The sequence below is a fragment of the Corvus hawaiiensis genome, chromosome 18, assembly GCF_020740725.1.
Source record: "Corvus hawaiiensis isolate bCorHaw1 chromosome 18, bCorHaw1.pri.cur, whole genome shotgun sequence".
NCBI lineage: Eukaryota > Metazoa > Chordata > Aves > Passeriformes > Corvidae > Corvus > Corvus hawaiiensis.
The window spans coordinates 12,568,980-12,596,001 of NC_063230.1; the positions used below are offsets into that span (position 1 = coordinate 12,568,980).

At 39.9% G+C, this 27,022-nt stretch overlaps 1 protein-coding gene across 2 annotated transcripts in view; it reads left to right on the forward strand.

Moving 5' to 3' along the window:
• ATP2A2 (ATPase sarcoplasmic/endoplasmic reticulum Ca2+ transporting 2) overlaps positions 1 to 27,022 on the forward strand; it is a 44,303-nt gene that overhangs the window by 3,115 nt on the left and 14,166 nt on the right. For both annotated transcript variants that reach the window (XR_007207436.1, XM_048322963.1), the window contains exons 4-9: positions 5,451 to 5,555; positions 9,084 to 9,222; positions 20,121 to 20,201; positions 21,550 to 21,635; positions 22,583 to 23,047; positions 25,395 to 25,483. Coding sequence is in view for 1 of the 2 variants with exons in the window: in XM_048322963.1 (XP_048178920.1) it covers positions 5,451 to 5,555; positions 9,084 to 9,222; positions 20,121 to 20,201; positions 21,550 to 21,635; positions 22,583 to 23,047; positions 25,395 to 25,483 (965 nt within the window). In the remaining variant the exon portion in view is untranslated. The remainder of the gene's footprint in view (positions 1 to 5,450; positions 5,556 to 9,083; positions 9,223 to 20,120; positions 20,202 to 21,549; positions 21,636 to 22,582; positions 23,048 to 25,394; positions 25,484 to 27,022) is intronic.

A 27,022-nucleotide genomic window follows, 5' to 3' on the forward strand; every position in this document is an offset into this window, starting at 1 on the left:
GTCCTCGTGGAAAACTTGATTAGTAGCTGAATTCAGTTGCTTTTTTCAGTATGGTTAATTTTCCTATCTAATTAAGAGACTGTATTCTAATGGAGTGTGGGATAGATCTGGGTTCTCTGCTTCTGTGCAGCTGACATGGTACATGACCTTGGGCTACTACTCTGCCTTTTCTATCTCCTATTTTAGAGTTACAGAGGCACACTAAATTGATGTTAGAAGTAAAGATTTTTCTCTGATGAAAAGTAAAAAAACCCTAGATATATTGTAATTTTGGTACTTTAGAAGCTCTTCCCCTTTGTATTTGTTTCTGGTGTTTTCTTTGCTCAGAAGGTGATCATGTTGTCTGTTTTTCTTAGGCTTTAACACTTTTTCTTGATGAAAGCATAATAGAGACTTTCGTAGTAGCTGTAAAGCACTGTTGGATATGTTGATACCAGGATTGCATTACTGCAAAAATAGGATGTAATTACATCACCCAAATTCTGGTGTTCTTTACCAGCTGCACATTGTCAGTTTAGAAAAATCAAGACTCAGGTATGAGAGAGAGGATCTTGAAGTATACAGATAATTTTTTTTGTGTTGAGGGAGTTTTTATGGTGGTTGTTGCAATCATAAATCATATTAGTTTATTGCTGTTACAACTGCCTGCACAGTAACACTCATCTGTAGCACTGAGACCTGCATTAGGTTTTGTGCAGAAACATTCCTTCTTATATAGAGTATAAACTTCTGTGTTCAGAGTGCCTTTTGTGCCCTCTGCTCCCACACTGCCTGTCAGGTACGTGTCAGTAAAATAACTCAGAGCAGCAGCTCAATCTGTGTCACCCAGGCTGATTGCCGGGGTCAGATGCTGCGTGTTTGTGGGCTGTGGATCCTGTGTCCTACATTCCAGGTCAGAACTGCTGTAAGAGATGTGGCTGGTTAGTGAAAGCCCTAAGTATGGCTTTTGAAGAGAAACAGCATAAATAATTTCTGATGGTGAGTAAATGGATCTGTGAATAGACTTGTCTCGGTCTTGTGTTGGATCTGTGAAGCCTCTGCAGAAATAAACCCGTGGAGTGTATTCATCGCTTCTAATTCTTGATACTTGTGTAGCATGTGCTCAGATCTACAGTGTTTACTGAAAAGAACAGCTTGCTTTGCTGTATAAATGATTTTGACAGGTTGCAAAATGTTGACTGCATCTGATGTAGAATAATTCCTTGGTGAAGTGTGGATGCTTTAAGCAGTGGTGTGTGCAGAACTCTGCAATCTTAGCTCTGCATCACTCAGTGGATTTCCTTCTACAAGGTGCAATGTAGGCTATAAACTCTACCAAAACTTGAAGTATTTATACAGCATCCTTAGAGCACTCTTCCCCTCAGTTATTCCTTTGATTCCTAAGCTGACTTAGAAATGACTGTTTTGGGAATGTTTTCTAATAGTGGATGTCTGTGTTTAGGTTAAAACAATATATTGTGCTTTAGCCCAGACATTGTTAGAGCCTGTAAATTAGCATGAGTGTAGCCTAGCTTGTGGTAAAAGGTGAGCAAAGGTCCTCTTGGAGGAAGTAGGATGTGTCAGTAACAATGTTGCAGGCTTTGCCCTGAAATCACCCCAAAAGCTACCTGTTTAGGTCAGCAGCAGTGAGTGTGTGGCACAAGATAAGGGTTGCTGTAGAACATGACACTGACAGGCTTTTAGCTAAACTTAGATTGCTCATTAACACGAGGGTAGTGGTGATAAAAATGTGAGAAGTCGTTGTGATTCCATTTTATGTTGTAAAAATTAAACTGTGGGTGACAGGTATTTTTTTTTACCCCATTATTGCTATAATAATATATTTATTTTCAGAAATATGGAGTAACGTGGTGGGTGCTGACGACCTGTTAACTCAGTAAAATTCTTAATTTTGTGCATATACATGTGGTCAGGATGTCTTGGTTTGTGTTTGAGATTTTTTTTTCCCTGACCTCCTTGTGTAGTGGACAAAAATCTCTACTGAATCATAGAACTAAACCTGGGAGGTTTTTCTTGAATGTTTCCTGATGTTCAGTGTAACTGACATGGATGGAACAGGGATCAGGACTACTGAAATAGTTTGCATCTGCTTAATTTTAAACTAATTTGTATTTAAAAGATTAATCACTAAAAGAGGGTTTTCTAAGCAGTAGTTGATACTCTGTCCAAAATACACTAGAACTGGAATCACAGTATCCTGTGAGAAGAAAACCCTTGAAAGCAGTCCATACATTTTATATGACCTGCTTTAATTAATCCAGGGCTTCTTTTTGTTGGGATGAGTTCTCACCTCTCCCAGCTTGCTTCTAAGTTTCCATTGTCAAAATGAAAACCAAACAAAAATCCCTGTGCGGTTGCTGACAACAAAGTGTTTGCTTTTCCTCTGTTAGTGGTGAGCGGGTACAGCCTGCTGGGCAACACAATTCTGTCTCAAAACTCCCATTCTTCGATTCTGTTGTTGTTACTTAATGATACATAGTCATCTGAGGTAACTTGTCTCCATAACATCCCTGACAATAGAGATACTTCACTTGTAGAAATGGAAAAAAGCTGTAAGGGTACTTGTGCTGTTTCAGCCGCTTCCATCAGTGCTCACCTCATAGCTGGCTGATTTTGGCATTGTACCTCTGGCCCCTTTTTACAAATAACCATGAAAACTAAGTACTGTTTGCCTGTCATTGTGTGTCTTTTGCCTCAGTGTCCTGCAGGTCCACCCCATTAGGCTTTGTTTAAAATAGGCTCTGCAAGCCGTAGCTCCAGCAGCCCTAAAGCAAATACACTGAATGAAAGTTGTGCTTTAAGCTGCTTATGTTGGCTGTTGATATGGGGCTTTTATGTCTTGCTATTATTTCTCTTATATTTTTAGGCTTGCATTTCTCTTGAGCAATTATCTTATTCTTTTCTTATTTTTCCTGCTCTTTCTTAAATACATGGTGACTTTACCTATTGACAGTACTGCCTGACCAGTGCATTGGAGATCAATGACCTGGAAATTAAACTGTTCTCTGTGTGAGTCTTAAAGTGATTAGGGCTGAAACATGGTGGGGCCCTTCTGAGTAGAAATTTTAAAAAATGAGATTTCTCACTGTAAACCTCTCCAGGGTCTTAAAAGTGTGCTAGTGGAAACTTTCTGACAAGGACTCTGTGACTTGGACAAGAACTGTCTAGTCTTTACCAGGCCCCAGCATATGGTCTGTTGTTACTAAAAATGCAGTGTTGAATACTTGTTATTGCTTGTTCTACTTCTTCTATGTTTTTCTTGCATTTGTTTTGTCTCTTACTTCAGGCTACTATCAAATAATAAACCTGATTTGTTACGGAATGTGTTGTGTATCACAAATATTCTAAATGGAGAGTTAATATAGCTGTAGTCTGCTATAGGAAAACCAAGAACTCACTATGTATCTGGTTATTTTATGTCTATATTTACTAAATTGTTCTAGAACTAAAGCTTGGATTGTTCCACTGGTAGTAATTGTGTAGAAACTTCTGGAGGGAGAGCTGTGTATTGCTAGCTTCCAGGGTTAACTAGATACTTCATTTTAGTCTTGTAACAGATTGATAATTTCACCAAAAAAACAGCAGTGAAGACTTAAACCATCAGACTATACTCTCAGGATCTCTAATTTGAGTTCATCTGCTGGTTTTGAAATAATGGCTTATTGAAAGAAAAGATCCCTTGAAAACTTAATTTTGGCTCTCCTTGACATACTTGGATCTTGCTGTCCTTGTAGCTACTTTCCTTACCTCTGGAGTTACAGCCTGTCTCAATGTTATTTTACAACACACATGGTCTTAAATCGGAAAAGATTCTGGTTTAACGTTGTGTAAAGCAGATGTTTTATTCTAGTTAACCTTGTAGGTGCCTGCTCAGATAAGCACATCACAAAATAATTGAATTTTATTTGCTTTGTTTGGAAGCAAATTGGGCTCTACAGAATTCCAATAAAGAAAGGGAAGGAAGAAACAGTTCCTAAAGAGCTTTTCTGATGGCAGCGTGTGACCTTGTGTACGCTGAGAGAGCTGAAAATGCACCGTCGGTCTCTCCTGTAGCTCCATGGGCAGCAGCAGTGCTGGTGCAGAGGGGAGGCTGCCCATGGCACAGGGATGTGTGTGGAGTGAGCACAGACAGTGGGGCCTGTCCCACTGCCCCAGCAGGTCAAATGCCAGGAGGGGTTCTGGGGATTGGAGAGCAATGGCGTGGTAGGAGGGAAGAAACACCGAGGTGTGGAGAGATCCTGACTAAATCTATTCTGCACAGGAATTACACAGACCCTCAAAATGTTGTGTTACCAGTTGGGATGTTGCAGTAGTATTAATCACAACCTGGATCTTACGAGTTTATCCCTTCATAATAAAGATTTGTTGTTGCATTGGATTTGCTTGACAGTCTGTCTTCTGCTTGAGGCTTTCATGCTGCTGCTCCTTCCTTTTGACATCCTGGAGTGTCTCACAATTGAGCAATAGCTCGGAGCAGCATGTTGGTGGAATCATGGTCTTGCTTTAGTAACAGTTTGCTTGCTGCAGTCTTCTAGTGATTCAGAGTGCTGTTGCCTGACTACCAGCCCTAATTATCTCAACACGTTGTTCCTATTTACTGTCACTTTCCAGGCTTCCTGTTGCTCAACATGTTGATGAAAACTCTCTTCCTCTCTGGTCATGTTAACTTTAACTTGACTTTTCATCAGTGACTCCAGCACTCTGCAGAGGCCCTGACACATTCAAGTCAAGTGAATGACAGATGCCTAAAACTGGAGTGCACTTTTGAAACAAATGAATTAAAATCTATGTGGAGCCTTTTATGCAAGTCCTCAAGTTTGATTTACCTTTTAAAATCCAATTTTGAGTTTTATCAGCTGCTTGGTTCAGAATCCAGCTTCAGATATAACTATGCCATTTACTTAGATGTTTCAATAAGACACTACTTGTATTTAAATAAGTAGATGCTTATTTTTCATATCTACTCACTATAGATATGAAAGAAGCTGTTGTAAAGCTGTTTTCATTTGTGTGGCTAAGTTACCGGTAAAGAGCAATTAACTTGCTTAAAATTCAGATTCTGGCAAAGTTTGTGTTTTAAGTAGTCAAACTAATCTGTCTGTGTCCTGTTTTATACCATAATGAAATAATTATTTTTCATTGTCATAATGTTGTCACAACTTCTGCTTTCATTTCTGAAGCGACAGTAGCAATTGTTTCCCAGATAAATAGCTTACTCCTTTAGAAGAAGAGCGGCCTCTAAAATGAACTTTGTACTACTTTAGTAAAGATTCTTTTTCTCCTTTTCCATTGCGTTTTGCCAATTCATTCATGAATTACAAAACTACAGACTTGGTAGATTGAGGGGTTTCCAAAACTGCTGAAGTCTGAGCAGTTGAAATTTAGCAGGCATAAAGTTTGCAAGGTGTCTGTGTAAATCAGTAATTTAAATCGCTGTGTTTCTCTTGCAGGTCCTGGCCTGGTTTGAAGAAGGTGAAGAAACAATCACAGCATTTGTAGAGCCTTTTGTAATCTTACTTATATTAGTAGCCAATGCAATTGTGGGAGTGTGGCAGGTATGCAGAGATTTTTACAGCATCAAATCACAAATGTTTGGGGGTTTTATCATTTAAGAGGAAGCACTGTACCCTGTAGTGTCGGGTGTTCTTACACAGCAAGTAGGATGTGCTGCTAACTTTGGATTCCTGAGAGTCAGCAAACCATAAAGCGTCTCAACAGAAAGTGTTGACTTAAAGGTAAAATGAAAGCTTCAGAAGTGTTGCCAGAGAGGCAAAATGCCCATCAGTGTGTTTGGCCACACACTGCTGAACACACGAACAAGACAGGCCAGAATAAAGACCTGAATTCAGGCAATAAATCAGGCCTTGCAAAGCTAAGAACAATTGGATTGGTTTGCTTGGGTTTTTTTCCCAGCTAAGGAACAAAGGATGGAGCACTTGTAATCTTGTTTCTTGTCTGTTTCCTCGTGAGACAACTGTTGTGTTTTAGTAAATTATTAATACAGTATTAATTCTCCCTGTTCAATCACTATTAAGTGTACATCCAAAGACTGCATGTCTGTCAAAGGCACAAGTTTCTTCTGAAAACATCTAAATACCATGAAACTTTTCCTACACTGTCAGCTGTGACATTAATTTGATGCTTTTTTATAAATCATGTAGACAGTAATATCATAACATAAAATAACACTTCATGAGATGCCAAAACAAAAATGTTCATATCACTTTAGTTTGCTAATTTGATCACTTTAGGCAGTGGATGTTTTGTTAGAGGGTTTTTTTCTACAGATAAAAAATACCCTGGGATTTTTATGGGAATTCCAGTTCTTTGTATGATTGGTTGGTTTTGTTGGGGGTTTTTTTTAAGGGAAGGTGCTAACCTGACTTAATTACTTGTTCTCTTAGTGTGTGAGACATCATGCTTAAAAAAAAAAACCAAACTGGTCAAAATAACAAAAATTAAGAGGAGGAGCCCTCTTAAGAGGTTAAAACACATTAGAGAGAGCCCTGTATGCTGGAAGAAGTGGCCTTGAGTGGCATTGCTGCACATTCCTGTGCTCTGCTTTGTGCTATCCCATGTGAGCTAGCTGAAGAGTATTCCTCAAAACTCAGTTTTTAGCAGTACCCAGCTTGCTGGTCAACCTGCTGGAGCAGGTGTGGAGGGAAGAGATGTTGGTCAAGGGGTGACAACATTGCCCCCTGAAATGACATTTTATATTCAAGTCTCCATAAAGTAATTGTGCAAGAGTTAATGCTTAACTTGAAACTCTTGAGTTGCAGTTCTGCAGGTACTAATTTTAAGCATGAAATGGAAGGTAAAGCTGTCTGTATAGTTTGAGGATTTTTCTTGTGTAGTTGTTTCCCTGTTGTAGGAAATAATCAGGGGTTTTTTTTTCAGATGTGATAGTATGCAAAGAATATACCTCTGTGTATTTCTACATGCATGGAACTTCATTGTGAAACAGAGTTGCTGCACAGATGAAGTGACTCATTCCTTTGTTCTAATGGGCATGGAAAATCAGTCACAGTACACAAGTCTCCACCCATAAATGTATCTGTTCCTACAGGTACCAGATGTGAGCACTGAGTCACGGCCACGGCTCTGCCGCTCTCAACCTTTCCTCTCACGTGCACTTTTCCCCAGGAGCCACCTGCCAGTGCTTCAGTGCCTGCAGGATAGTCTGGCTACCATAACTTCAGGCAAACTGGGAGCAAAAAGACTCAGTCTAGCACGCTGAGCTGGCTGAATGAGCTGAATCACAGACTTTGTTGAGGGTGGAAATGATCTTTAAGATCAAGTCACACCGTTTACCCAGCACTGGCAAGGCCACCAAGAAACCATGTCTCTGAGGGCCACATGTACATCTTTTAGATACCTGCAGGCATGGTGATTCATCCACTTTCCTGAGCAGCCTGTTTGGATGCTTCACAACCATTTCTGTGCAGAAATTATTGCTAATATCCATTCTAAATCTACCCTGGTGCAACTTGGGTGTTTATTCTTTTCTTTTTCTAGAGAGTGACAAGGTCCTCCCTGAGCCTCCTTTTTTCCAGGCTGAGCCTCCCCTCCCCCCCCACCCCCAGCTCCCTCAGGTGCTCCTGGTGCTCCAGACCCTTCTCCAGCTCTGTTCCCTTTCCTGGTCATGCTCCAGCCCCTCCATGTCCTTCTTGTCATGAGGGGCCCAAAACTGCCCCCAGAACTGGAGGTGCCTCAGCAATGCCCAGCACAGGGGATGGGTGCTGCTCTGATCTTACTGGCTACACTATTTCTGCTACAAGCCAGGTGCCGTTGGCCTTCTTGGCCACCTGGGTTATCATGCTGAATTTTTACTTCTCCATTTTGAAGGAGAGATTCTGTTGAAGTAACCTTCCTTTTGTGGGATTTTAAGGTTTTGCCTCACAGTGGCTCATAGTTAGTCCATAGAAAAGTAGTATTGGTGTTAACAGTGCTGAGGAGCAGAATTAATTTACCTGGTGGAGTATGAGGCTGGTATTACTTAAAGCTTTATGGGTTTGTGCTGGTATCTGCACTGCCAGACCCTGAGCTGTGCCATTTAAATTTTAGTTCCTCAAGGTAGTTTTGGTAATTTTTAAAAAGCTCATTTTTCAGCTGCACTGTTACATGGAACTGCTGAGTTCCTCAACATTTGAATTTCTGATGGTTTTGTTTCTGCTTTGACATGCAGGAGGAATTTTTTATTATCTGGAAAGCCTGATGTATATTTGAAGGGCAGATATTCTAGAAACTATGTGCACTCTACCATTATCTATAATTATCAGGGCTAGATGACGTTTGTTCTTGTCAATAGGCAGGGAAATGGAAAATAAGTTCCTTCTCCAAGAGCTGGAGAAGGAGCACTGATAAGCTGCTGGTTTCTACAGTTGTTCTTTATCCAGGTGGCATCACAACACTGATACCAGTCTCTGCCAGTGCTTAGTGAGAGGACTGCAGCTGAGACGGGAAAGCTGTTGTTTTAGTGGAAATCAAAAGGTTTTCATATGTGGAGATTCATCCAAGTTTGTAAATTGTTTAGAGATTCTGGGGAAGTTTCTAGTGTATGCTTTAATTTCACTTCAGCATGACTTGATTTGCTGAAACAAGTAGTAGTAAGTTGGCTTCATCATAACTTGATCCTTGATTTATGTCAGTAAACGAAATTCAGCAGTGCTAGTCCACTCCAAGCTGAGTGTAAGCTGCTCCAGCCAAAGTACAGCCAACACCTACATTCATGATTCTTAATTCTGCTTAGTGCTTTTCTTAAGGTCAAAAAGCATCCATATGTGACATGGAACTCTTTGTGTGGCCTCCCTGCAACAACACAGTGGATATTCTTGTTGGAAAATGCTGCGGGGGTTTAAATAAACAATTTCTGTGTTCTGAAGGCCTCCAAACACCTGAAGTACACTCTAATGATTTCCAGTCATCAACCTCGTAAGGGGAGGGGACACAAAATGTTCTGTATGAAGAAACACAGCAGAGCTGAGTTGGTAGCATTCATATGATAATGCTTTTGAAAAATCGGATCTGACTGGCTTATTTTTCCTTGAGGGCTTTCAGAATTACTCATTTTTGCTGTCCTTTAGGAAAGAAATGCTGAAAATGCTATTGAAGCTCTTAAAGAGTATGAACCAGAAATGGGTAAAGTGTATCGACAAGACCGAAAAAGTGTCCAGAGGATTAAAGCAAGAGACATTGTCCCAGGTGATATTGTGGAAGTGGCAGGTAAGACCCACTTACACATGCATTAGCATATTAATGTAAAATTGTTGTGGGGCTTTGTCTTAATGATTTGAGGCCCTGGGGGGAGTTTTCAAAGACTCCTAAGTATATGCTTCACTTAAGAACAATCTTGTTCCTGTTCATCTGTAATTACCTTAAATGTGCATTTCTACGGAGGGGATTGTTTTTCAAATTGCCACTTAGTTTAATTGGTAGGTCTAAAAGCAGAGCATTTTAATTGGAGTTGTGATTTTAACACTTGTCACGAATTTAAAATTTTGTTTTCTAATGTCTGCTTTCAGAGTGTCTTAAAACTCATCTGGTTTTTCATCACAAAATAGATGTTTGTTCCTGGTTTTTAAATGTCTTCAGTTTCCTTGGGTTTGGGAGCGCAGAGATTTTTTTGGTCACGCTCTGTTATTTCATCTGAATGTGTTCCTCCAGCTCTTAGACTTGTAGTAGCAGTGCCTTTGAACTTCTTTTCACAAATGTCTTCTGTCCTCTCAGCAAGTATGACTGGCATGTGACTTCACTGCTTTCTCATCTTCCATAATTCTTTATTGCTTCTTTTGACAATTTGCTGCATAGATCTCAAAAACATAAGCTATGCAGAGTAGAGCTCCCTGTTACTCCTGGGTAAGCTTTTGAAGTGCCAGTCTTAAAAGACTGGACTTTTGCATAGAGCTTTCTAATATCTTAGTTTTCCTCTAAAAGGCGTATCTTTGTTTGGAAGGAGTGCAAAAATAGAAGGGTTATACACTTTGAGCTAAAACTCCATCATTTTGGCAATAATGCCATAGTAATAACTTTTTCTCTAAACTGGGCTTGACTGTTCCTTCCCAGATAAAACTAGGTGGCTTTTGCTCAGTGTCAGGAATGTTGCATGCTCAGATTTTGTAGGTCATTATCAACTGTTAACTGAGTGATTGTTCCTTTGGGAACAATTCAGGGTGTACATCAAACTTACTTTGCACTAGTGTCACGTTGATTTTAGAGGTGGCAGCTGTCTCAAGAGGAGATAAATATATACCCTTAAACTTGACTATCCTCCTGTTTTAATTAGCAGGCAAAGAGAATGTGCACTCAGAATGAAGTTGGTGTTGGCTGCCTGCCCAGCTTTCATTTCTTGAGAAACTTTAACATTGGCTGAGCCCTGTCTCAAGGCCCTGTTCTGTGCACAGGATGATTCAGCTACACATCCAAATCCAAAGTGATGATAGCAGAAACAGAGGGTGAACTGTGATGCTTTATCACTTACTGAGCCTCACTGCTCCTGCTCTGCATGGCCAGAGCTGTGTGCTCTGCAAGGGAGGGGGGTGTTTCTGCTGTGTTTGATGTGTCCTTTTGAGGCAAACAGAACTGTATCAATTACAGACTCTGCAGTAGATGTCTTGGCCAAATCCTTATCCTGTTTTTAAATGTCAGCAATGGAATGGTAGTTTTGGAAGGAGTTTTCATCATGGGGATACACTTGGGTTGTGTTTTTTGGTAATTTAAAGCAGTATTGGTAAAATTGTGAGCTGATGACTGTGTGTTTTGCACTGGTTTGGGGTATCACTGAGGAGAAGCGCTGGATTTTGATGCTCTGCCAGGTATCTAGAGCACAGAGCACTTTCTACTTGATTCATTGCCGTTTCAGAAGAGGTACAGATTGTGTTTTCATCTTCAAATTTAGCTTTGCCTTTATTCTGTATGAGAACATCTGGGGGATGTGTAGGCTTTTACTTACCTGCTGTATATTGTCAGTACCAATAAAATCAATTACTGTGTTTAAAAGGCCTGTGTCTGAGGGAGAAAAACGAATTGGGAATAACCAATGTGCCTGTGACACCAGGCTGCCTTTAACAAGCATAGTCTCCTCTTTATCGTAGGGTTACTATTGCATTATTTTAAAATCTGCCTGTAGAACAATGACTGATAGTCCAGCACACGTAGAATTGATTTTCTTTTTTTTTAAATAAGGACAAGCTTAAGCAGGTATGCTCATGTAGAAACCCAAAAAACATCCAAGTTTTGTGGCTGTCCTTTAAGACAGGTGGTCTGGCTTGTTGGACTGCAGAAGCTTTTCTGGGTAAAATACTCACTTGAACTGGTGGGTCAAACAATACACTTCAATTACCCTCTTGAAGCTGCAGTTGATTGTAAGTCATGTGGATGTTTAATAGAGAAATAAGTGCTTCAGTGTAACACAGCTTCTGATACTGAAATAATAAATTCTTGTAGCTAGACAATGAAGAAGTTTTAATTGTAATCAAATGGAAAAAAGCCACAGAGCAAGTAGAGAAGAGCCAATAAATGCACCATGTCCCAGTGCTGGTGTCAAGACCTGGAGGTGAGAGAGACTCTGTGCATGCTGGTGCCTCAAGTGCAGGAGGACTGCGATGGCCTTTGACATGGTGTTTGCAAAAAGATGGCCATGTAGGGAAGTGACAGAGCCCTTCATGCTGGGATGCATATCTGGCTATGGAATTCCTGGCCAAGTGCCAATGACATTTGTGTGTCCAGGCAAATATCTTTCAACTGAGTGGCATAAACAACCAGGTGATTGGTTTCTCCCCTGTGCTGATAAACAATATTGAACAAATTTTTACAAGTCTTCCCTTGCAAAATAGTTGTATTTAATGCTGTAACAGCTTTGTAAATTTGAAATAGCTGTGTGTGGGTCTGACACAGAGATAACTTTATCGTAGGAATTGTTAGATTGCTATTGATACGTGCAGGCACGAATTTCTTAACTGCATGTTGTTAGGAAGACTTTCCGTGTTCGCTTCAGCAGAGATGGTAGAAAAGATACTGTACGATGAACAGGAGCTCTTAGGGATGTTGGGATCACAGATTTGGGATGTGTGCCTTAAATTTGCTTGCACACCTGTGGTGGGTATGGTTCTCAGAGCTGTAGTGTGTGATGGTTACTAAGCTGCAGAGTTTTTCTTAGAATTGATGAACTGACAAACATCCAGATGCTGTCCTCACATGGCTTTTCAGTTTGCCTGTCTTTAAATGGATTATCATGCTGTTGTAAAAGCTGGAGTTAATTGGAGGCTAGACTCTAAACTTGTAACTAATCTTATTAGATTAGATACACTTTGGTTTAGTTTAGTTTTTGTTTGCTGAGTTATTTTAAAGAGAAATTTTAAAATTTTAAAGAGAAATTTTAAAAAGCATGGCCCTACTTAAAAGTTTTGTGTGAAGTTCAGCCTGAAAAACTGGGATAAACTGGTTGTAAATCATGTCCTTTTTTTTATAGAAGCACATTTGGGAACAGAAATGACCTTTGTTCACTTCTGCTGTATTTTCCTGTCTAAAATTTTCTGGAGTAGATAGAGTGTATCTGAGTTTCTGTAATTTAATAAATGAAAGTTCAATAGTTGCAGTCAGTAAGTGACCAAAGCACAGGCACAGTAGTTCCTCTTTTCACTGAATTTCTGAAGGATGGTTCTTGTCATCTGTTACTGTATCTGTAAGTACTCAACATGTTAAAAATATACACAGAGTTGCCAGAAGCTGTTGCTTATTAAATTAGTGTATATTCCAGAAAACTTGGTTTTATACCTGGCACAGAGTAGGCAAGAACTGCTTTCTGAGGCTTTGAATTCCAACTGCAGAGCACTTCAGGACTCTTGGGTGCCTTATAATAAAAGAAAGATAAATTTTGGGATGAAGAAGGTCAGGAAGGAAGATTCTTGAGGTGAGTTACATCAAAGTCCCATGTGGTTGTGAGGAGCTCCAGGTTCTCCCTGGTAGTACAACTAAAAAACATGGATGTTGCAGATCTTACTCCAGAACATCTGGGTCCTTGTGCCTGTGTTACTTTTCTAATAACTAGGATTGATTTTCAGGCTCAGTGCTAGACACGCAGGTTTACTTTTTCTGGGAAAGTATTGAGATTGGAAAAAACAAGGAAAAGGATGGAGGAAGGCTTAAGCCCAGAACAGAGACCTGCTGGAGGCTGTCTTAAAGCAAACTGCTGAGAGCTTCTCTTGATAGGGAAAAAGAATTAACTGCAAATGTTGTGGTGGGTGTTTCCTTACTGGGTGCAAACTGTTGGGTTTGAGTCTTAAAGCATGTATTTTGCTTTTTTTCCTAAAGTACTACTTTTGAACCAAAAAAGACAGGAAAGTAAGATCAGTGGTTGATAAATACATGTACGAGTAGGGCATAAATCTGTGAGCTTCAGTGAATGTTTTGGCCAACACATCAGAGGCAGCTTGGGGATAACCAGACACAGTCCAAACTCTGTTCCATACTTCACTGGCGTCTGGCGTCATTTGAGGTTCAACTCAGGGCACAGCCTCAACTTGTGTCACTTTTAACACACATTTGAAATATTGCAAAACATATTTCCAATTTTTACCCCAATTCTGGTAGCATTTTCCTTCTGAGTTACTAAACTGTTTGGTAAAAATAGTGAAACTAATTCTGGTTTAGTTGCTTGAAAATTGAGAACATATTCTGATATTCTGTACTCTGACAGAACTGATACTGAGTGGGTTTTATTATAAGCACAAATAGTACTGAACAAAAAGCTTGAACATCAGGATAATGTTCTGTTATTACTGTATCACCCTAACAAAGGAAGCTTTTTTTTTTTTAAGGCTAAAGAAAGCTTGCATTTGGAGCTTTGCTTCACTTCCAGAATTCTGACTCTTGGTTCTTCTGTTACCCAAATGCAGCATAACTTGGAAACAGGACTTCAGCTTTGGTGTGAAGATGATGTTGTTCTCTACCTGACTTGCCTTAAGTTGAGGCTTAACTTACCAGTCTGTTCTTTCTGCTATTAGGTATTTTTATAGGCTGATCACAAGAGTTTGCCATCTACTAGGCAGTGGTATAAATAGATCCACTAATTAAAAGCTAAAACTAGACAAATTTGGTTTAGAAATGAGTGCAGGCTTACAAGCTGTGTCCCTGTCCATCAGCAAATCTTATCTAATGTTTTGGTGCCCTCTTCAGAGAGAATGACACAAGTATGTGTTTAGAGAATATAAAGAAACAAATTAAGAAAAATTTGAGTCTTACATACTGTTTAACACAGTATCTCCATTTTTCTCAACCCTCAGTTTTGACCTGGAGATATTTTGCTCCCAGAAAGCGAAGCTTTTTCTGTCCTTTTGGCTTTTCTTGATAACAATATAATACATATGTGTTGTTCACTTTTTTTTTTTTAACCTCTACCTTTAACAGTTCCTGGGTTAGGATACTCACACTTTGCATACACTGCACAGTAAGCTCGGTGGATATTTTTGGTCTGCCTAGAATGCAGAAGGTGGATGATAGAGGCTGTTTTATGCAAGTTGTCTGATGGAAAGAATGAATTTAAATGTGTTGTTCTGTCTCCTTGTCAGTGAAAGCAAGTGCTGTTTTACTGCTGTGGTTACAACTGATGGACCTTTGCTGGTGTAATCTGTCTCATTGGAAAATAAATCTTACCTTCCTGGTTTGGAGTGGAAACTCAGACTTAAAATATGGTTCATAATCACTCTTCTAATTTTGACACTTGGATAGTCTTGGCCTTGTATGAAAGTGTAGATGGACTCAATTATGTTCCTGTTTTGTAGAGCTTCTGATTTCTGGTACTATTTTATTATGCCCTGTTCAGGAAGCATTAAATGCTTAAAACCTGTTACTACAGAAGAAAAATTAAGTTTCTGATGGTCGAAGGAAATCAAGCACAATAAGAAGATGAGATTGTCTGTGTACAAGGGGAGAAGAGGAGCTAAGCTGAGCTTGTGTTAAGGAAGTTTAATACAAAAACCAGTTGTGCTGCAGCAGCTCTACCTCTAAATAAAAGCAAACCATTCTGTTCAGGTGTGAGCTTTAAGTATTACTGTCCTCAGCAATACTCAATTCAACGCTCAGAAAACACTCAGTTCTGTTGATTGAATCTATTCATTTCAGTTCTTAAACTGTGTTCTTCAATTCTTCATGTAGGAAGCTTCAGTTGCTTCAGTTTATTAATAAATATTCACAATGGTGTATCCTCTAATTTAGAGTATAAACTTACTTTTGGGTAAGAGAGGGGACTGAAATAACTGACTCTTAAAGAGACTAAATGCCTCACTAGGAAAAGTGGTTTAAATAACTGTACCAGTAATCTGTCATGTTAGACCAGAAAACAGTTGCTAACACTTCATGTGTTTTGGCAAAAGAATTAATACTTACTTCTTTTCCTTTGGCTGGTAAAACCCCGTGTATTTTCACTCAGGTGTTCTAATAGCAGTGTGGTAGATTATATCTTCTAAACTTGATAGTATTTCTACTCTAGCCTGCTAAAATTAGAGCGTCCTAATAAAGCAGGAGAAAGACCATAGTGTCTTAAAAACCAAAATACGTGAACTTGTCAACAATGAATGTTAATATATTAAGACACTTTTTTTCCTCTCTCCATTTGATGGCTTGTGGCAATTGGTTTGGGGATGCTTTTACTCAGTTTCAGGAGCTGTTTGTGTTCACAAACTGTTCAACTACAGAATAATTGGAGCTGTACTGATAATCTTTTATTACAAAAGTCCAGTTCCAACCCCCAACCTGCTGATAGCAGATCCAGGGTGACACTGGCTTTGGTTAATGATAAACATAAATAAGAAAGTGTGAGGTACATATTGTATATGAACAGCCCTTCTGACTTCTACAGGAAGAATTACTTTCATTTGCTGTGATCACACAGAGGGACTTTCTGCAAACATATCACTTTCTTTGCTAAGAAGAGGAATTGTTCTTGTAACACATTAACATAAAAAAGAAGCAAAACTTTTCACTTTTGACAGTGTACCTGCCTGTAAATCTGAGTAAGTCTCCAGTGGTGTGAGGGGTCGAGAGTTAACAGAGCTGATATTGGTGGTCAAAGTACACATTTCAAGCAGTAGTTTTGTTCTGAGGACTGTTCTATAGCATAGTGGCTTTTGGAGGTACAATTTATGTTGCTTCCTGAGCCTCCTGTCACCAGCAGTTTTGATTAGAAGATCTGGCATATGGATCTCAATAGACTATATTGAGATAGTCTAATAATTTGAGACTTGAAAGATGAGTATGGTCCTGTTGTAGTCTAAGGTTCTTTGTTAGTACCCAGAAGTAATTAAAAATACAAGGGACTGAAATCCACACAGCTTTAGCAGTTATTTTCCTTCCACCTTCATTGCTCATAGAATGTGTCCCATCACTTCTGCCCATCTTTCTGGGCTGCTTAAAGCACAGACTGCCATAGCCTGCAGCATTAATATTGTATTTTGGCTTCAGAGGTCTCCCAGTGAGTGTCTCAAACCACTGTCTGACAGAATTCTGAAATGAAATATTTAATTTTATTGCTTTGCTGGAAACTGGTAAAGTATTCAAAGGGATATCAGTGCTCAAATGAAACACCCAGGTAATGAGTTGGTCATTTCACTGTAGGACTTGGTCAGTGCCAAGTATTAAACTGGGACTCAGGTTGCTTAATACATTCTGTACGTGAAGTTGATGTGGGACAAGTCTGTGGAGAAACAGTGTTGGACTGTGTAAAAATCAAATATATGTGTCAGTGCCTGTTCATACAGAGGGAACTTGACCCATAACACTGCCACAGCACTGGGAATAGGAAGATGGGGGCTGGGGAGCTTTGAACCTGAGAAGAAAGGCTGGGGTGTTGGATGTAATCAGTGGGAATCTTGGCAGGTAACGTTGCTGGTTAGGTGGCTGAAGAACCCAGTATTTTCAAGTACTAAATTATCCATATTTTCAGTGAAAAATTGTGACTTCTTTAAAGCAACTGAGATAAACTTTAAATTCCTATTGCAACAAAGTACCACTCTAGTTTCTACCAAGGAGTGGAAATTGTAAATTGTCTGTTTCAGTATGTACAGTTAAATAAAATGGATATTTATCTTTTTTAACCCCCTGTGGGGACCAGGTTGTTTTTAAACAGATTCATTTATTCTGTGCTGAAGCTCAGTATTAAAATTCTAAAATGCATGAATAAAAGGATTCTGTGGGTAAAGCTGTAATGATTCAAACCAAACCCTTCTCTCACTCCTCCAAGCAGCACTCAATGCTGTAGTTAGTGGGGATGTTTTAATCAGTAGTTTATGTATTTGGCTACATTATGTTTCAGAACACATACCTGGGCAGTTTTGAAAGCAGTTTATTTGATTTCTTCAAAGCTGTTGTGGAAATCAAGTGACTATTTAGGATTAAAACCTTCAGTTGAAATAATGGATAAAAATATTTCTGCAACTGAGTTGTTATTTTAGATGTCAGACTACGGAATTGTGTCATTTACTGTAGGAGCTCTGTGCTGAGCAACACAAATACATAATCGCGTTCTCATTTCTTTCAAGCCTTGGGTATTACTTTCATTGGTTCTGTGGACTGAATTGTATGAATTTTAAAAAGCCTTCCAAAAAAACAACAACAGACAATTTTTTTCCTGTTTTAAAAGTATAGGGAAAAAACACCTTCTATTTGTAGATGAGATCTGTAGTACACTGCTCACTGAACATTTCCTGTGGTTCTTCTCTGTCATAGGATGACTTCCTATTTATATTCAGCTTCAGTTGTGCTCTTGAAAGTATATTCAAGACTATAAATGACTTAATGTCATAGTTGTTATTTTGCAAAGAGCTGTTTAAAATATCTCTGTAATTGACCTTGCTGTGCAGTTTTCCTGCCTATTGGAAATGCCTTGAATATTTTACTACAGCCTTCTCAGTCAGAAAGGGCGAGTGAATAATGTGTCTTATCTTAAATTGTTGAGAAATTTATAAAGCTGCACTGTCATAATAAATTTAACACTTCGGTTCTGGCAGTTCAGGCCGTTGATAACAACAGTAGTAGTTTTCATGGAAATACTGATGTTGAATATCAGTAGCCTGTTAGAGGGGTCTCTCCAAGTATTTTAAGTCTTGTGAATATTGAGTTTGAACAACTTAGAGCAGTTCAGAAGTAGGTTAGAAAATCGCTTGTGAACTTTGCCATATGTCAGTCCAGTTGCTTGAAAGTTTTAAGATTAGTCTTTTAACAGCTTCTTTTTTGTGTTATGCATCTTTACCAATGTTGTCAGATGTGGTGGATGTGGGCTGGCTGTAGCTCTGCAGCTCTTCCCGGTGCTCTGAAGATATTTGTGCAGGTTGACAGGCGCTCACCACATTGCTCTGAGGGCTTGGCCTGTCCAGCCATATCTGAAAAGCAGCTGCTACTGTGTGTCTGCAAATAACCCTCCTCAGGACACCAGGAGAGCAATTGAATAGTTTTGCCTTTTTTGGCCTAGGCCACCGTTTGTCTAAGGCTATTTTCTCTTGCTGCTCAAGGGCATTGTGGCTTAAATTAGTATTCACATGGTATAATGATACATTTGTGCCTGGTTTTTTATCCCTTCGTATACACATGCTCACAAAAACACACGTCTGACTTTACAGGCAAAACTATACAATCTTTTCCTGGTTTTAATGGTTGGAGTTACTCTGAATTTACAGAAAGTCCCATGGTGCAAGTTTTCCTAATGTTTGAGGTAGCACTTAATTCTCCTCTTCAGGGTTTTGTTGCACAGTTTTCTACTCCAGGGTGTGAGTGGTTGGATGAGCCAAGGCTGTGACACCACTGTAGAGATTTTCATGATATTATTTCTTAATGTGCATTATTGCTGCTGATTGCATAAGCAGTTCCTGCAGGAATTGCAGCTTATTTCAATTTCACTGCAGGGACACTGATTCCACCTACTGAAAAGATCAGCTGTCTCTAGTTAGTTATTCTCCCTTCTTTATTTCTTTGCATTATTTTATAATAATTTAGCTGACACTTGAATGCTTGCGGTGCTAAATTACATTAGGAGTGTTCAATCGTGTTAATTAGCAACATTGACATGCAGAATGTAGAACCCCTCCATGTGAGTCAGAAATGTGCCTCGTTAATATGCTTTAGCAAGTTAATTTGCATCCAGCCATTTATTTTCAGTAGGCACAAAATGGTAGAGCTTTAGCTTTTTTTTCTTAAAAACTAGGAAAAGCTGGGTAAGAGGAAGTAGGAAGGTAGAAGAATTAGTTTTGAGATGTTAGGGATGCTTGAGCTCAGCTGACAGCTGGATTCATCACTGCCAATTTTAGGAGTGGTGTTAACTTTTATCGTCTGCTGCTTTGGTGTCTCCAGCACTTGTTAGTGAACTTTTTGTTGTTTGTGAGTTGTTTGTTTTGTTTTGTTTTTTTCTTCAGTGTTGTCTTTTGCAAAGTAGAAATGTGTATGACGAGATAAACATAACAGAGATCTGTGAAAATTGTAACTGGGATGTAGATTGTGGTTATTTAATAGAGCAGCATTACTGGAAAAGAAAGCTACTGTGTGATCTGAAGTTAACATCCAACTCTGAAACATCTGGCAGGATTCAAAGTATAACATTACAAGAGCATATTTGCAGAAGCACGTTATTCTCACAATTGGTGCCAAAGAAAAGGAAAATACAACTTCTTTTAGTTTTCTAAATAAATAGATGTGATCTTTGGAGAGCAGAGGACTCCCTTTGGGCATAGAGAAAACAACTAAAAGACTCTGCAGGACCACTTGTTCTGAAAAGGGAACTCGATTCACCTTAGCTACGGGGTTTGATTGTTTATAAATACATCTTCTGAAATTGGTTTCTTGCTCTTGAGAATGTTTCCCCTTTGCTTTCAAGTGGCCGTGTGGTTAGAGAAACAATCCAGTGATTTACAGCTTCTTTCTTGGAGGTTAGGTAGGGGCAAGTCTAAATTGTCAAAGTGTATTGGATACTCAGAAAATGGGAGTACTGCAAGTCACAAAAGCAGCAAAAACTGCTGGTGATCTTAGTCATTTGAGCAGTTATTGGAAAGTCATTTTTCTGGCTGACGGAGCTAAGGGACACGTGGTCAGAAACCTCTCAAACAGCAAAATTCTGACTTTGTCTTGTCATTCCTTTGTAGTTGGAGACAAGGTTCCTGCTGATATAAGAATTACTTCTATCAAATCTACAACTCTAAGGGTAGACCAGTCAATTCTCACAGGTACAGTTTCTGTGACTTTTATGTAATTATGTGCATAATTGAAAGTGCCTCTTCACTGTTTATTTGGAATGATCCATCAGAAACAAGCTTGCAGTTATTGAAGTTCTCTGCATTCAAGTGCAGTAAATTTCTGATCTGGTAACTTCTAGAGTGGCTGAATATGTTGCTTCATCATTGGCTTTGTGTTCCCTTTAGTGGGATGAACATTCTTACTGCGTCTTGTAATGCTTTTTTGGTCATCCCCTTCTCTCAACAGACACAAGCAATTTGTGGGAAATGAAAATAAAAATTATGAATTTCTCTTCTAGTTCACGGAGTCTGCTAGGTTTGAACATCTTGTCGCCACTCAAATATGAAAGTATGTAAATCTACTAAATGTCTTCTGCAACAGGAGAGAACAACTTTTGCAATACTGGCAGCTTTTAAGCTGCTGCCACTAAAGACTCAATACACTCAAGCCTTATTTGCTGAAATTCTGTGCGCTCACATTCGTGTGTTTTCTGGTACCAGCCCTCAAATGCAAGAGCTATTTTTAGAGCCCTTTTCAGATTTGTTGAAAACAAAACAAAGTAGCAGCACTTCTGAATATAGGAAAGAAGTTGGGAATCAACCAAGCATGCTACAACAGTTTTCTTTCAGCTGGAACATGAAGATCTGCCTGCCTGTTTTGGTAGCATAAATTAATGTTAACTAGCTCTGAATTTTAAAGCAGTAAAGTATTCATAGGAAGCCTATTTTTCATCCTTGAATCTGTCTTGAAACAGGCTCCAAAGCTTCTCACCACAGATCCTGAATAGCACAAGACTGATCAAGCTTTACTTATGTTTAGCATAGGAAAATGGACTCCATGCCTGTAAAGCTGTCGGAATAAGTAGAAATAACCCACCAGAATTCTATAAAAAGGGACTATTCCTTGCCTTTATTTAAGTAACAGAATTCTTGTTTTAAAGGAAGCCTTTGCTGTTTTCAGCCAAGCTGATGCTTGAGTCTCCTGACTGATAAAATAGGACTGAGGTCTGAGATGCTGCTCAACAAAATCCTTTTAAAAGGAGGAAGCTTTGGCTCTCTTGAGCTTACACAAAGTAATGTAACTCAGTGACTGAAGCTGAGAGCACCACCTTGTGAAGTCTGGTGTAGCAATGAACATCTGCTTTTAAAGAAGAGGAACCTTTCTATACCTGTGTGACATGTTTGTAGAAGCTGATACATAATTTTCAGCTTTCTTGGCCAACACTTGAGGAAAGAAGTTTGACATCCTAAAAATTTCAGGGCTCAAGATTGTAACTTTTTGAGTCCCTCAGGACTCCAGATGCATAATCTCTTCTTAAGACTATTATCTTTATTTCAGGTGAATCTGTGTCTGTTATAAAGCACACTGACCCTGTGCCTGATCCTCGTGCTGTAAATCAAGACAAGAAGAACATGCTCTTTTCTGTAAGTTATTTGTTTTGAGATTTTCAGAACATTTTTAAAATAACGCTGAAGCTGATAAAAACGTGCAGAACTTCAGGTCTTCCCTCAAAAGCTGCATGACTTTGCTGTGTTCTCTACACGTCTGTGTGTGTCTCCATACACATTGAACTAAATGCATTAAAAATTAGAATTAACTTCTAATAAAAGCTGTCCTCAGGGGAAGATGCTGGATGAAACCAGTCTATGTGAGGAAAATTATTTTTGTCCTTTACAAGGAAGTCTTGGAAGGTGGAGCACACACACTTTTAGTGTCTCTACAGTAATTTCCTGAAGTAATAGTTCTTCAGCATGGTAAGAGCCCACACAAATTTTGGTGTCATGTAGCTACGATTGAGAACTGGCTTTCTATATAGGCATGAAACAGTTTGTTCAAATTTATTTAAAGGAAGCATTAAATATCTTTCAGATAAGAAAATAACTTTTTGCTGGCAGGCTGCTTAATTTAACTGTTCTTTCCATGTTAAATATGTTCACACAGGGAGCTTCAGAGAACACATCTATTACTCATAGTAAATAACATTAAATCTGACAAAATAGAGCCCTAATTTTAAAAAAAAGAGGGAAAACACATTCAGTATTTCAGTTGAAATACATACTGCTTGCTCAGCATCTGGGTTTGGCTGTGCTGCTTGTGAGAGATCAATAGTGACTGATTTTGAGCCTGTTCTGGGAGCAGAAATTCCACCCTGGAGTGTTCCCTTACAGACACAGGCAGTGGCATCCTCTTCCTCTTTACCCTTTTCCATGTCCTGGCTGAGACACAATCTGAGCTTGCATGAGGTGGTTTGGTTTGAGGTGTTTTTGTGGTGGTTTTTTTTTTGTTAAATTAAAACCAAACAAAAGAAACTCACCCACAAAACCTGTTTGTAGGTTGACTCCAAGTTTTCCCTTCTCTTTCTTTACCTCAGGGTACAAACATTGCTGCTGGTAAGGCCATGGGGGTGGTTATTGCAACAGGGGTAAACACGGAAATCGGGAAAATCCGTGACGAGATGGTGGCCACCGAGCAAGAGAGAACCCCGCTGCAGCAGAAGCTGGATGAGTTTGGGGAGCAGCTGTCCAAAGTCATCTCCCTCATCTGCATCGCCGTGTGGATCATCAACATCGGCCACTTCAACGACCCCGTGCACGGCGGCTCCTGGATCCGCGGCGCCATCTACTACTTCAAAATCGCCGTGGCCCTGGCCGTGGCCGCCATCCCCGAGGGCCTGCCTGCTGTCATCACCACCTGCCTGGCGCTGGGCACACGCAGGATGGCCAAGAAGAACGCCATTGTGAGGAGCCTCCCCTCTGTGGAAACCTTGGGCTGCACCTCGGTGATTTGTTCCGACAAGACGGGGACCCTGACCACGAACCAGATGTCTGTGTGCAGGGTACGTCCCACTGGCTGCTTCTGCTGCTCCTTTTCTCCTCAGCTGCTCTCAGTAGTCAGCATGGCTCAAATTCTCCTGATCCCGGCTCTTTCGGTTCTCATATTATCAAAATCCTGCTTTATTTTCCTAAGATAAGCCTCCACTTTAAATTCAGTTTTCCACTGTGTAGTCTTGAAGGCTTTTGTCTCTTCCCTTCTTTAGTCATGGCTAAAAATAGCTCTACCCACACTCAAGGAAGAGAAAGTTGTTTGTAAGCAGCTTTCCATTGACTTGTCTGAGAGCCTTTCAGGTTGCTGGTAATTCTTTGGTGGGATTTATGCCTTTTTTAAGAAAGTTACGCTGTCGACCAGACTGTGTGTAAGTGTCAAACACTTGGGTCTTTAATTGAGAAAGACAGCAGTGGTGGAGAAACTTAGTATGAGAAAAGGAGATTTACTGCAGCAACTTGGGAAGTCAAAGGTGTGTTCACTTCTGAGGAGGTTCCACCTTTATTTGGTTATCTTACCTGCAGTAGCTCTGCTGGTCTCGTGTGGATCACTGTAGTGTTTTCAGTGTGCAACACTGACTAATCTGGCAGCTTGAGGTGCAGTTGACCGTGTCACCAGCATTGCCAGGGTCATCTTCAATGTTGGTGTATTTTTAGGTAAGCACGAGTTCTGTGCCTTTCCTCCCTTCCCCCCAGTACTCTGTCTAGTGTTGGCTAATTTGGGACTTTCATGGCTGATCACTTAACATGCTGCGTGTTCAGTTGCCAGTTTGTGCTTCTGTGTAGGGATTTAGTGGCGAAAACACTGAATTCTTCTGTTTAATAACTTTAGATGTTCAGTGGCACAGCAACTCCAACACGAAATGTCCAGAGTCTCATTACATTGGGTTAGAATTCCAAATGTGTGCATGTTGAGCACTGCACACCAGTGGTGAAAGTTTGTAAGCCCTAAGCACTTTATTCTCATGTGATTGATGGCTTTTTCTTTCTAATTGGTGGTTGACTTGTTCTGCTTCCTTAAGTATCGTAGTATTTATACCTAAGAGACACAAAGCAGCTGCTCATCAGTATTCCAGAAGAGGTTACTTGCAGTAGAGTTGCATAACTGCCCTAGTCTTTGCAGGGATTTTTTCATCCTGCAGATGCCAAAAGCAGGAGGCTTCCTGGTTAACTCATCATTTAAGTTGTGTTTATTTAAAAGCTCAAAATGCTCTGCTCCTTATTTAGAGGGCTAAATGTTTTAGATCTTGTCCAGTACAACTTACTTGGTTCCTTGTTAACCTCTGACAGCTGCAGCAGAATGTGAATTGCAGTTTGCAAAAATGTAGCAAAATTCTAATACCTGGAACAATGAGTTTATTTTATTGGGCTGTATTTTGTGAGAATGCTTCTCTAAAACATGGGGCAGCACGATGAGGGGAGAGGAGGACATTGCTAAAATGTGATGTGACAAAATGGCCTGTACTAACCAGTGGATCAGAAGTTCCATTAGGATACACCATCAATTAGTGAGAAATTATCTTCTCCAGTACCACTCCAGCAAGCCATGAAGAGTAAGACAGCTTCAGGCACTGTGGTTTTTATCTCCATCCTCAGATGTGGCTCTGCCTGCAGCTCTCCTAGAAAGGAAACAAAGGAATGACTGAGTTGCAGGTCTCTTAGAGGTACAACTGCATCCCTCAGATGGGTGTCTGAATTTGAAAATATCATTTCACCAGTGCTAGAACAGCACTTGAGTTGGCTGAATGGTTTAAACTCCCAGTGTTCCATGTGGTAAAGTGACTTGTAACTGGAAATCCAGGACAAGCAACACTTTTGCTTAAGGCTGGTATTAAGAGAAACTGGCCATAGTCTGACTCTTGCTGAAACCTCACCTCTTAGATCTCAGCTTCTCCTATTTGTAAATGCTTCTATTTTGATTTTGGGAGGAATTGTCAGTGTCCAAGCTGACAGTGTCCAGCTGAGCTGCTTTTGACTGTTTCAAAGCAGATAATTAGTTCATGGTTTGTGTTACATGAGGATTAATACACAGCTGTGAAGCTTAGGAAGAGCTTGGATCTAGTGAGGATTGTCAGGTGGTGTGTGAATGGTCTTCCCAGCTGAAGTGTACACAGCTCCTGTGGTTTTCAGCTCAGTTTTCCAAAGAGATCTGTAGGCAGAAGGGCTGTTACCTGCACTTTGTGCTTCCGTGTATGGAGCTGTTCAAACATATGTGAGATCGAAGTGCGGAGGATCAGGACTTGTCTGGTTTGTTTATTCAGCCTGAACTTGCCTCTTGTACCTGCTTGCTTAAGGCCTGTTTAAATCTCTTGAATTAATTATTGTTCAAAGATAGTAACACTTGTAACTCTCTAATTTCAGATGTTTATCCTGGACAGAGTAGAAGGAGACAGCTGCTCTCTGAACGAATTTACTGTAACTGGTTCAACATATGCTCCCATGGGAGAAGTGTAAGTGTTCTGTTCAAGTTAAATATTTGTCTGTTTATGCATTCACTATTACTTTGGTCTAGAAAAGGGATGCGTGTAATATTCAATAGTGATTGTTAATAAATGAAAGGTCAGCCTGTGAGAATGCACACTGAAGGGCTGGGGGCAAAGTAATTAACAGGAAAACGAAGATAAATGGTAGAAAAGTAAACTTTCATAACAGTGACTACAGTCTCCAGTATTGCCAAGTTCCCTTGATAATCTAAAAATTAATTATGGGTAGAGAGGATTTATTTTATTGAAGTCTTACTGGACTGAGATTAGCTATCTCAGTGCTTCTATGTGAGGTTTACTTTTATGTAAAAACTGGGTAAATCTGAAGAAGGTAAGCATTTGCTAATCTGTGAACTCAGTATTTCCAATTTCCCTGCCTCAGAGAATAGGGAAGTTGTTTTTTCTGAGGCATCTTCTGAATGTGTTACCTCTTAAATTGACTGTAAATTCCTGTCCCTGGCCCTCAGTAGTTTATTGGTGCATCTGTACTTGAGTTGATGTGTGTTTATCCCAGCCTTTGCTATTTGAGCTGCTGTTAAACCCAGTCCTTTAGGAAAGGAATGAGGTTTGGTTTACTTTAGCAGTTGCAAGTCTCTACTAGTGAGGTAAGTGGTTCATCCTGAAAACTTCAGGAATTTTTAGGGCTGCTTCTTGAAGAAAAGTTTACTGGCTTGTTACAGCTCCTTTTACTTGGTCAGTCCTCCATGTGTTTTATAATCTTATCAATTCAGTTTTACTTGCAGAGTAGAATTCTGCTATGGGCAAAGTAGAATTTAATTTCAGTTATTGTAAACGTCTGAGCCTTGTGCAGTTTCACATGTGTGCCTCTGACTCCTGCAATCTTGCCCATCTCAATAGTGATTATCTCTGTTTAATTCCCACAGCAGTTAAGACCCTGGTGTTCCCAGCAGCTGGAAATCTTAATTCCCCAGTTCTCCTTTTTATTTCAAAGCTAATTGCTGTCAAAAGCTTTCACTTTCATTTCAGGAGGCAGCATTTGCTTAGACAAGGTGACTCCAGACCTTGCAAAACTCCCAGCTGTTGCTCTTTAGCTGGTCTCACAAGAGCTCCAGATAAACGAAAGAATAAAATAGAATGTGGTGGCAGATGTGGGGGATAATGAGACAGATAATGTTTGTTAATGTGCTGTTTTCACTTGCTGAAGTTGGAGAAAGTGAACAAGTGTGTTAAACTCACAAAGGATTCTGAGAGAGGGAAGTTGCCTCAGAAAGGCTCTTCCTGGAGCATAAGGAAACTCAGCTCAACTCCAAGCCTTAGGGCTGGTTTATTTCTGCGTTTATGGGCAGCTTTTAAAGCAGTGGCTTTGAAGGGATTGAGTAAGGTGACTGACTTCACCTTGGATTGCAAACTGTCACTGAAAATGAAGTTTGGGGGGGGTTAAGAGGCCATTGCACTGCCCCAGAGCAGGACCTGCTCCAGATATAAACCATTTCTGACAGGTGTTACTTGGTACTTCAGACACTGTTGGCTTCCACAGCCTATTCA